Source organism: Athene noctua, chromosome 5 (assembly GCF_965140245.1).
Source record: "Athene noctua chromosome 5, bAthNoc1.hap1.1, whole genome shotgun sequence".
In the NCBI taxonomy this organism is placed as follows: Eukaryota; Metazoa; Chordata; class Aves; order Strigiformes; family Strigidae; genus Athene; species Athene noctua.
Window position 1 is genome coordinate 2,707,910 of NC_134041.1, and position 12,025 is coordinate 2,719,934.

Below are 12,025 nucleotides of genomic sequence, written 5' to 3' on the forward strand. Positions count from 1 at the left end.
TTGGGGTAAGGAGTTACCCGGTATTTGGGCCGGGAAGGAGTGTTTACTCTGCGAGGAGAAACGGGTCATCCAAGTCAGGTATATTCTCTGGTGCGACCCTATTAACTTCCACGGAATGTAAGCAGAGGGCTGTTTCCCTGAGCACGGCAGAAACAAACAGCGGTGGTTCGTTCCCCGTTCCTGACCTCCTGGCAGCAGCTCGCCAGCTCGTTCCCGGGGGGGAGCCCGGCCTCTGCACCCTCGGCTCTGCTACACCAGCCCCCTCCCCACATCAGGACCTACCCACCACTTCACACAGAAGCTGTCAGCCCCCATCCACGCTCTGCGGCAGGATAAACCTTTCCCCCTGCCCGGGTCAGCCTTGCCACGGCATCGCTTTCTGCTGGGCAGCCACGTGAGAAAGGCAATGCCAGCGCCCGACGCTTCTTATTGCATGAGGTGTAGCAAAGCCGTAGTAATAAACCCAGCGGTGGTAGCACCCGCGAGCAGTGGCTGCCATCTCCAGTGCCACCACTTTGCCCACACACACAATACCCACATCCAAACATCTGGTGACCAAGCCTGGACACTATTAGTATTTTTTCCACATAACGTTTACAAAACTGCTTCTCCCAGAGGATTTTTTTCCTCTTTTATAAATGAATGAATCTACTAGACTAAAAAAACACCACTGACTGACAGTTACCACAATAATCATAATTTAATGGAATCATACTAAATCTAAACAAAATGGCAACCACCACCATCACAGGGAAGGTCTAGCTGCCATGAGTGTCACGCACTGAACGTCAGGCTAGATTATAATATTTTGACAACAAAAATTTTAAGTGGTTGTAAAGCTATCTGGCAGGCATACAGCAGTCATGGATCTTGCGACGTATCCAAGACAAACTCTCTTTATAGCGGTGCCTATCCTGACCCTTAATTATTGCACCCCTACGATCGTCTCATCGTTGGCTCCTGAACCAGATGTAAAACTCAGCACCAACTCTTGGGCACCGCGTTGTGTCTGTCCCTGGGCAAAGTCCCTGCCAGGCAGCTCCTGGGGGATGTGTCCCTGGTCAAAACAAGGATGAGATGTACTGCAGAAAGGCAGAGGAGGAGAGGCAAGAGAGGAGAGCGCCTGTTCAGAGTACCAGCAGTTGCATAAACACGTGGGCCATGCCAGCGGCTCTAACTAAACATCTTGGAACAGAAATGTAACCAATATTGCTTAGCTACTATACAGCTCCTCAAACCTTCAAAGTTCTTAAAAGCAGACTATGAAAGCTAGTTAATCTTACCAACAGGAAAAATTAAAATCCTAACTAGAAAACAATCAGTTCATACTTTAAAATTAGCAGAAAAAGCAAACCCAAAAAAGGGAGTTTAAGAGAAACCACTAGTAAATACAGGCTGAATATACTTTTAAAAATGTGTTATTTACTACTATGAGAAATGTGGTCTTGAAATACTTCAGTTCTTGGCCTGTCCTGTCTTGTCTTAGGTAGAAAAACTGGCAACATGAGTTTTTACCACATACTACCAATTGGAAATCTGCATCTCTCAAAACGGAAAGAATGCCTTCCTCTCTATGCTTTATTACTTGCATTGTTTTAGAAGCAAACGAGAAAGGGAGTCATTAACAGGCACATTTACCCTATTTATTGAATTATTAAGATTCACTGTATTATTTGTAATAAAATCAGCTTTTTGTATCCAGTATCTCATAGTCCAAGAGAAGAAATACTCAGTCATCACCTGAAACAATATACTATAAACCCTACAGCACCCTAAACCCAAGTATTTTTGTCTTTCTAGATGTAATACTGAATTGTGTTATTCTGGCAACAAAAATATTTCACAATTAGAACGGTGCCTGGCCAGATTTCTACAGTGAGCTTTAGTGGCGTTTCCAATATCAACACTGTACATGCCTGGTCTATAACTTGGCTCTCAGTAAGGAGCTGAAGGCCTAAACTTCACACGCATATTCTTGAAACAGGAGTCAATTATGTTTTAAGTAGTTGAACTAAATAACATGCTTGGCTAACCAAGAAGTTTTAAATCGTCTCATAACTAAAAAAGTTTGTGCAGGCAGAGCAGAAAAGAAGAAGACTTCTCAGGAAAAAGCTTTACATTTACAAATAATATAATGGGGTGCTGAATTAATTCAAATTTTAGACCACTAGATCTTTAAGTCCATGACATGACACATGGATTTCTCTGTAGATATGAAGGAAAAAAAAAAAAAAGATAGTAAACACGAGAACACCGACACAGTTTAAAATAATAAACTGCTACTGAAGGAAAATCCCAGAGATTCTGTTGGGGAGAACACAGCACCAACAAGAGGGTTAGATAACAAAGCACAAGGACTGATGCAAAGTGCAATTTTAAACATCTCCTGTCTCCTAATGACCACAGAGGTAGGAGGTCCTCAAATTCTCACCAACTCAGCATCAACTGCCAGATAAATCCTCCTTTGCTCCTAACGAGCAAATTTTCAGACAAAGATTGGGCTCATCATACCATATAGTAAGTTCTCTTCTTTGATAAATTTTCAAGTGTTTTTCAATGTTGTGTTAAAGAAAGTTGATGCTGAAGATGAGCAATGGCTGTGGGATCAAGTCTAAGATGTGTAGCAGATGTCTACCATCCAGAAACAGTGAGCACTGAGGTGTGCCCTCAAGATTTTGCTCAGCACATTCCTCCTCACTGCCATGAACAGTCACAAACTATGAAACCTGAACTAAAATCAAGCCTGTAAATCTAGGCCATAAACTGCCTTTGGCTCAAACCTTTTTTGTTTGAGAAATGACTCTCACTTTTCTAAGTTCATACCCTCCAAAGATCTTTACTAAAGTAATATAAGAAAACATTAAGACAGAAGAACAACAGTTTCTCAATAAACTTATGACAGACATGGAATGAAAAACATTTCTCTGATCTTCCAGAGACATAGTGTGTTGGTAAGAGGAACACTATGGAACTGGAAATTAATTTCATCAGCCTGGATATGCTGGGCAATATGCAAGCTAACAGGAAGATGAGAAAGACATAGCAGAGGTAACAGGAGAAAGCAAGAGCACAAAGTAAAAGGAAAGCAATAAAGAAACTCAAAAAGCACGTACATCCTGAGGCATGAGAGCTACTCACTATCCAGCAAGTATGCCTTTCATGTTCAGTCAGTGTGACGGAGGACTAACTAAAACACAAAGGCCCCTTCTACTTAAACGTCTGGCATACAGCAAATTGGGAGAGAGCACTTCCTCAAATCATCACAGTTCATTAAAGGCTTTCGATCAAAAAGGAACAAGGAAAAATTGTGGCTAATCCAGGGACAAAGAAGAAGAAAAAAAAAAACACAACCCCACCAGAAATAGCATCATGCTAAGCAGTGACTTGTCTTTTGATCAGGAACAGACACCGGTGAAAAAAAATGGGCGGGTACATCAGGTCCCAAACTCCAAAATAAATCCCTATCCCAGGTGAACTGCACCAGTTTCTTATCAACAGCTAAATGTTTCATTTTTCTTTAGAGTCTGTTCATGCCAAAGAAGAACTACAGGGTATTAAAATAATTAATCAGCCCTACTTTACTTCATGTCCTACAATAAAGTAGAACATCCCCTCTATAAGATTAATTTCCTAGCCTCAGACGTTAAAGAAGAAGAGTGGAAATGTGAATGTAATATGGTGGCACTTAAAAATAATCAAGGACAGAAAAAAAATGGTTGAAAGCAAGTGTATCTTCCACAGCACTGGCTCCTTAGCCCCAAGAGGGGAATCAAAAAGTGAACAGCCCTCGTTGGTCAGCTAATCTTAGTGGGATGACCGGAGCTCTTGCTACACATCTTGGTAATAATTAGCAAGAAAGATAACCCAAGGTCTTTTCTTCCTAACAGCTACTCCATGGGATACAAACTGGTATGCCAGGGTACCAGACTGCTGGTTACGTCACAGTTACGAGCCGCTGCTCCTGTGGAAGTTTATCAGACATAAATAAGGAACCACTAACAGTGAAAACACAATGACTTGGGGGAAATCAAAAACAATTCGTCTAATCCATTGAGGTAATTACAAAAACCAAAACAAACAGAAGCTAACTTGCCATACAATACTCCAGCAAAATAAAACCTCCCATTCAGTAAGATACAACTTCACTTACACTCTGGTCATCCCCAAGTCCTTTACCAGTAAAGAAATTATCCTTTCCTTCACTCCCTCTGCCCAGAGCAGTCCTCCTGCCTTCAGAGCAGTTTTATCACAGTTCCAAGGACCTTCAATTTGCAGTGCATGCCTTTGACCACTGCACCTTCCCCGTCGAATACGACTGCGTTCCTTGCTATTGAAATGGATGAGTTGATTCATCAGAGACGACCAAAGGTTCAGGGAGATGCACACACAATAAGGCAATCGCAAGAGAGGTCCAAAAAAAGAGATTGCTAATTCACTGCCAAGCACTGACCAGAATAAAGCGAACGACTACAAGGCTTACCTTTAGGTGTCTTTGCAAAGATTCTTGATATAAACATCCTTCTTACCACAACACTGCATCAGAGGATATTACTGCCAACAAGAACAGACCCACTATCTGACATTTTCCAAAAAGACCAACACCAATGGGACAATCTTGGCCGTCTTACTGTAAAACATCACATATCACTGCCCTGCTAGGATTCCTTGGATCCTGCTCATCCATCCTTCATCCTAACAAAGCCATAAAATGATTACTCTGCTATGAGCAGATGCGGGATGACACTTCCCCACTCTTGCAAGAAGAATTTCAAGTTAGAGGAGTATGTTCTGTAAAGACTGCATGAGGAGAGAGGACTGCGACTCCGGAGAGTGTGTCCTGTACGAGAAGGCTGGAATGCAGCGTTGTGTTCTCGATGCCAGCAGCAAAGCTCCACGGAGGAGCGGGAAGGAGGCCTGTTGTGACCCTCCATGCAGCCTGGTCCACACTCGGTACTGAATTCTCTTTTTAAGACAGCAGTACTAACAGTATCACCTCAAAATCTGAAGTATATTCAGAGTAACAGCTGGGAGGTCCCATATTCTCGGTGTGTGTTACCAGATCACACCTCTCCCAGAGCTTCAGAGCAAGAAGATCAGATCGAGAGGAGAAGGAAAGCCCCCTAAGTAGAACAAAACACTACGCAGATTTTTAATATAGTTCACATTCAGCTACAAAGACAGGAAAACATCAGACTGAGGGAGGGAAAACATGACATTAGTTAGGACAGGAGTTGATCCGGTAAGCTGTTTAACTCATGGCTCTGACCCAACTAACAGGAATCAGAGCAGTGACAAGTGCATTTCTATCTAATTTTATAGGTTCGCTAACCTAACAAGTAACAAAAATATAGCTGCTCGGATATCAGTGGTGCTTCATCTCAGGATTTAGAGAGGTCACAGCAACAGCCTATGCCCATTTTTAGGTCATAATCACAGCACACGTTTGATAATGTGCACAGTTCAGGTACTGTGCTGGAGGAATCAGAGAATGAATATGAGGAACTAACTGGCAGCTCTGGAAGACTTCACCGTGACAGGTCAGCACAAAATCAACTGACTTGCCAACTAAACAGCAAATGAAGACTTTGCCTTCAAGAACAGTGAAGCTGCTAATGAAAATGTTTACCGCAGATCTGTCACAAAATTACCTTTCTCCATGGCTGTAGTAAGAGAATTGCCTGAAGAAATACTAATCCTGCAGGTACACATTTGCAGGTGGAGCTATAAAGCGCAATGCAGAAAGAATCTTCTTGACATAATTTTGACTTAATTTGTTCCCCCCTTGGGATTTGTTTCATACTGATACTCAATGAAAAGAGCTCATAGGGAATGCTGACTGACTTGGTGTGACAGACTGCAAAGTGCTTTCTTCAGGCTGTCCTTCCTCCTGAAAATGGGCTCTGGATTTCCTTCAGAACACAGATGTTGCCAAATGCATTTAGAGAGAAATCACCCTTGCCAAGATTCAAAATGGGCAACCTTTGTTCCTTAACAGTAGCCACCCAGCACCTAAAGTGCTGAACACTTCTGACACTTGAAGATCTCTCTGTTTGTTTGGTTTCTAAGATTACAAACCAGTGAATGTTTCTTTCTGGTTCAGAAACTTCATGGCTAAGTTAGTATATTTGTTCTGTGGCCTTAAGAGGGATTTTTTTTTTTTTTATTCAGTTTAACACAGCTGGAATTCCAAAGGTAATAGAAGATTACAAGTACAATAATAAATAAAGTTAATATGTAGCTACAACTGGCAGAGGAAAATGTTTGCTACCTAATTTCACCTGAAAACAACCAGAGTTTTGTTCTTATTTGGAAGATGATGAACCTTCTGACAAATCTAAACATCTCCACCAATCTGTATCAGCAGAAGAGTCACTTCTCGCTACAACTATTTTTGGTAAATCTTGGCCTCACTCTTCAGATAATAACAATGAATGATAGCAAACCCAACACCCCAATGATTACAGAAGAACAATTACATTTATGAAAACCTATTCTGGAAGACTTTGCTGCATTTGAATTATGTTCATCCCTTTCTTGATGGCAAATAAATCAGCCAGGTTAGCAACAGTTTATCTGATTTTATTTGGCTAATCAATCATTTCAAGAAGAAAACAGCAGACAAAACACCTCCGGCACAGCGTTTACCAAGGGTGTTAATTTGAAATAAGAAATGTTAAGTTTCATGGTAATCTTTTGGAAATGCATGACAGCCAAATACACTGGTATACTTAACATGCCTGACCACAAACATACTTCTCCTTTCCAAAACTGCTCCAGGACAGAAACTTCCTCTCTATAGCACGTCTATTCTGCCTTTACATGCCAAAACCAATAGCTCAACAATGTTAAAAATTAAAATGACATCTTTTGAAACTGGATTTCAGGATCTGTACACGGTGGTACTGTTCTAGCCTGGTAACAGGTGAACGTTAGAATCTTACAGATGGAAGGAAAAAAGCGCCTATGTGTTACTTCTAAGTCATCGAAACAAAATGGCAAACTTCCAAAAGACTGCACAGCTGCCAAACTGGACCTTCACGCTAGGACTTCCCTGGAGCATTCTTCATCTGACCAAGCAATGCCTAACGATGGCTCCCATACAGGCGAGATGTGCTTTTAAGCAATCCACGTGGGAATTCATGAAGTACCTGCTGCGTGCAACAGGAGCAAGTTAACAAGTTGGAGTGTCTGACAAAGGGATCCTGTTCCAGCTATCCACAGCAAGCATCTTGTGACATGCCAGTAAGCCCTCTCTGTCAACACAGTCACGCATGACAGCTTCTTGAAGAGACGATGAAGATTAGCTGGGTTTTCCAAGTTGTGGGTTTGCTATTGATTAGGTCATTAGGTTGCTATAAATAGAGGTGGGGCTCTGCGTGTAAAACATCGTGCCGGATCATAACAAAACTGTCATATCCAAACCCCTTAACTACCTATAATCACACTGCAGCACAGCCAGACAGACCGACAGGCACCACAGACGTGAGAACAAAACATCAAGAAGGGCAGTGGCAAGCCAGCTCGGTACTCTGGATCACATTACACTGATCGCTGAAAGATTCTCTCGGAAATGAATGGTCCCTTTCTACCGGAGTTATGGAGAAAAGGATAGTCTTCGCGGCTGCACTTACCTGCAGGTAGTAAAATCGCCTGTGCTTCACAAAGAGAGAGGAAGAAGCACGGGGAGCTGTTTAGAACAAAAGCTGGAATTCCTTTTTTTTTTTTTTTTTTAAATACTTGTGCATCAAGTTGAATATTTGGAGCAGATAAAGATGTAGTAAGTGACCGTGCAACTAAATCGCCTCCGAATCCCACTCACATGTATTAAGAGTTCACCGATTTTCTCCTCCAAATTGCAGTAATTTGAGCGGAATTTTCCTAAACCACCAACCGATCGCAGCAAACTACTTTGTCTACGCGTTGCTCACCTCAGGGGGAAAAATAAAAATAAAAAAAAAAGAACAAAAACCGGGCTTGAAGTTTTTTAGCTTTGCTTTTAGACAGAAATGGGATGTGTAGAGGACGGTGAAGTGGCCCCACCTGCCCGGTCGCGGTGAGCACATCGCTGCCGCCTCACGGGTGCCACTAACGGGCCACACACCGGCCTCTGCTCCCCGTCAGGAGCAGCCACACAGGCGCTATTAGCGCGCTAATTAACGCTGCTAATTTGCGCACCTTGCCGCCGGCCTGCCGGCACCCGCGCTGCCCCCCCGGGACGGGGCCCGCTCCCGGCTCCCCCGGGCGGGCAGGTAACGGCGGGCACCAGCACCGAGCTGCCGCGGAGCCGAGCCCGGCCAGCCCGGCGCCGTCCCCCGCGGCTGAGGGCGACGGTTCCCGCCGCGGGGGGAAGGACAAGCCGGAGCCGCTCTCCGCAGGCACCGCGGCTACCGGCGGTAACAAAGCCATCTGCCCGAGGAGGCGCCGGGAGGAGAAGCCCGAGCCGACCGGCGGCGGGAGGGAGGGAAGCTGCAGCCCCCCGAACTCCCCCGGGGAGGGAGGGCAAACGCGGGCCGCCCCGCAGCTCCCTCACGCCGGCTCTGGGGAGCGGCTCCCCCCAGGCCCGCTGCGGGCGCTTCCCCCCCCGCCCCGGGACAGGCTTCCCCCCGCCCGGGGTGGCGGGACCCCGCCGGCGGCTGCGGGAGGCGGCGGCCGTACCTGGCTGCTGCTCTCGGCCGGCAGGTTCCTCAGCAGGATCTTGCGCCTGTTGCTCAGCTCCCGGCGGGTGCTCGCCAGGCGCCTCGCCACCTCCTCGGGGCCCAGCGGCGGCGGCCGAACCCCCCGCGGCGGCTCCGCGGGCAGCTCCGCGCCGCGCTCGCCTGCTGCCGCCATCTTGCAGAGCGCCCGGGCGGACGGGGGGGAGCGGCGGCGGCGGTGGGAGGGCGGGCGGCGGGGGAGCCGCGGGGCACGGCACGGCACGGCGGGGCGCGGGGAACCGAGCCAGGCCCCGCCGCCCTCCCCGCCCCCGGCCCGGCCCGCCCCGCCGCCTGGCCGCGCCCGCCGGCCGCGCTCCGGGGCTCCCGGCGGAGGCTGAAGTCTCCGGAACCCCGTGAGGGGGGCAGCGGGCTCGGCGTCCCCGGCAGCCCCACGGGGGCGGCCCGACGCCGCACAAAGGCGATGAAACGGGTTAAAAAAAAAAAAAAAAAAAAAAAAAATCCCTGTGAGGAGAGAAGGGCAAGGCGGGAGCGGGGAAAACTCGAGCGGAGCTCGGGAGTGCCCGTAACGGCGGCGGCGGGCTGCGAACCTCGTCAGTGTGCGTGGAGGTGACGGGGGATCGCAGGGTGAGCTTCGTCCCCACGGTGACATATCTCGAGTCAGATTTTAGGGAAGAACCTGAGGACTCCGGAGGAGAGTTTAGAGCTCCGTTAGGAGGGAAATCGCCCCGAGAGGCATCGTGCTGGAGGCGCCTCAGGGAGGCCAAGGCCTGGGCACCGGCCTCTCTCTGGCGTTGCTCCCAGAAGGGACCGTTTAAGGGACCGTTTCCCCAAAGTCCCGCTGTCGATACCGTCCTTAGTCCACCCCGAGGGGCCAAAATGCAGAATGACAACAAAATGAAGCAAATCTCAAATGAATCCAAATGCTCCCTCAGAGGTTAGCGGGCGCCATGGCCCAAGATGATCTCGTTCTAATTTTACTCTTCATCAGAATCATACCAAGCAAATGACAAAGCGCCCAAAGGTGAAAAGCAACGCCTGGGTGCTGGACTTGTGGCAGAAGTCACCCTCTTGGGGCAAAGCTCCGTGTCATGGCGGGGGGACACGCACCGGGCGCGCGACTCTCACGCGAAGCGAAGGCACGCGACAGCCCGAGAGCAGGAAAGCGGTTCTGGGAGTCACTAGGAAAGAAATTTTCCCTTCTGTGAAGCCTCCATCTGTAAAAAGGTTTTGCTCTCTTAGTCGGCACTTACTGTAAAAACTAAACCGGGTTGTGCTCTTGGAAAACTTGTTTTTCCTTAGTTACTTGCAATGTCATTTACAACACAGCAAGTTTAGCTCTTAATGTTGTCATCATTGCTATAAATGAATGAAGGATAATCTAAATATTTGTATCCATTTTTAGAGATGAGGCCAGCCACAAAGAACAGGCAAAAGAGAATCCAAACCTGAAAAATAGTCTTAAAAAGGAAATTGGAACCACACTTTGAGTTAAATTGGGTAGATGTGACTAAGTTCTAATCAAGAAAATCTTAACTCTGAATGATACTTCTTGACTAGGCATAAAGTGCCATTTTAGAGACAGGATTGCCAGCTAGAGGAAAAAAACTCCACCAAATAACAATTGTGGTTTTAGAAGCTGATTTAGTCCAAACCAAAGCTAGTAAGTTAAGGCTACAAAGAATCTTGGACCTTTGTTTCTTTTAAAAATAATTTTAAAACTACTGAGCAAACAATGATCAACGTACCTTTTGGTTTTTAGTGTATTATTAAAAAATTTGTCAGGGTTGACAAGCTCCTGTTCAAGAGCTTCCTTTCCCCTAATTTTTTTAAACAGGTTCCTCCTCCTTCAATGTTTGCATTATGTTTAAGGAATTTTTGGAAATGGGAGGTCTGAAGGACATTTGTAAATAGTTTATTTGTTACAGGAGAATTTGAGAACTGCCAAATTCAGCCTGTCCTGAACAATATTAGCTTAGCCTTCATACTTAAACCAAGAAACAGGAAAAACCATTATAACAAATTATTAGTGTGAGATCTGGTCTAAAGAAAATTTCATGTTCTTAGAAACACACGATTTTCATAGGTCACCATTCTCTGAGAAATGTAACTGAAAAGTATACACCTGCTATTGTTTCAGATTTCAGATGAAGATTTGCATTTTAAAACTACGAAATATCTTTTCCCGCACAAACTGTGAGGTGTAGGTTTCTTAGATCCTAAGGATTTACAAAGGATTAATCATGCTACCTATAAAATTATCATTGGAAAAGATAAATTTACAAGTGAAAGGTCTGCTAGTGACTATTTACAAACCAATTTTCAGGTCAAGCTATGAAATTGAAGTTGGGATACTAAATACTGTCTCCTCAAAACTTATCCGAAGCATATAATAGATTATGCAATGTAAATTATTCTGAGACCATAGAAAAGATTGCTCTGCTAGGAATACTGAAACACGTAACTATCTCCACAGAAATAATTCCCAGATTAAGCTATTACAGGGGAAATTATGGATCTGCTCAAACATTTTACAGTTTAGTGAAGCTAATGAACTAGTGAAAGCAGAGTAGTTGGTTTTGCCATTAATTTTTCCAGTTTGAAGGTGGACACTGGTTCACCTGTATGCTACCGGTAATTAATCCTACCTATAGCAACTACCTTCTCAAAAGGTGCCTGATTTTTTTCTGGGTGTTTTTTGATAGGCTGCAGGTGTATCTGAATGAAAGTTACTAAAAGTTCCTTGAAAGCATTGCTAAAAGAAGTAGTTCAGAAATGAAGAGTTTGATATTAATGGCAAAAATAAAACTACTGCAATATTAGTTGTAAAGTGTTCTGGAGAAATGTATGCTTTTGTTGTTGCTTTAGAGATATATATTTAGAAGATTGTATTTTGTAAGTAAAAGTATTCATCTTTTTCCCCCCAACGTTCAGAGTTCATTCTGTGAGGGGGTAGTTGACACTGCACAGGCAGATGAAGGAATTAGCTGCACTAAAAGGCAATGACAAAGTGCTGTGGGAAGAGAGCAGGAAAGGTCAAGGATACTGCCACTGTCCGTGGAGGTGGTCCATGAAAATGAACAAGGAGTTGGGCCACGTGTCACCTCATATGACAACCGAAATCAGCCGGACAGGAGTCGGCACCAACAACTGATCCGACCTGAGGAAATATTCCCTCCTGAACCCAAATGTCATCCCTGTTTTGAACTACAGTACACCCTCAAGCAGGTACCTGGAGAATTAAAATATAATATTAAATAAAAGAACAGTCACAGTTAGGCACTGATAAAGTAAAACCTGAGTCCCTTGGAGCCCCCGCCAAGCATCAGTGGGCACATTAATACAGTATAGAGGTTGTGCAAGCCAACAATCCA

The 12,025-nt window shown here is 45.2% G+C and overlaps 1 protein-coding gene across 6 annotated transcripts in view; it reads right to left on the reverse strand.

The window, feature by feature from the left end:
• RAVER2 (ribonucleoprotein, PTB binding 2) overlaps nt 1-8,837 on the reverse strand; it is a 32,733-nt gene extending 23,896 nt beyond the window's left edge. For all 6 annotated transcript variants that reach the window (XM_074906045.1, XM_074906043.1, XM_074906042.1 and 3 more), the window contains exon 1: nt 8,656-8,837. In XM_074906045.1, the coding sequence (XP_074762146.1) occupies nt 8,656-8,829 (174 nt within the window). In that variant the 5' untranslated portion in view covers nt 8,830-8,837. The remainder of the gene's footprint in view (nt 1-8,655) is intronic.
• Nucleotides 8,838-12,025: the final 3,188 nt, after the last annotated feature.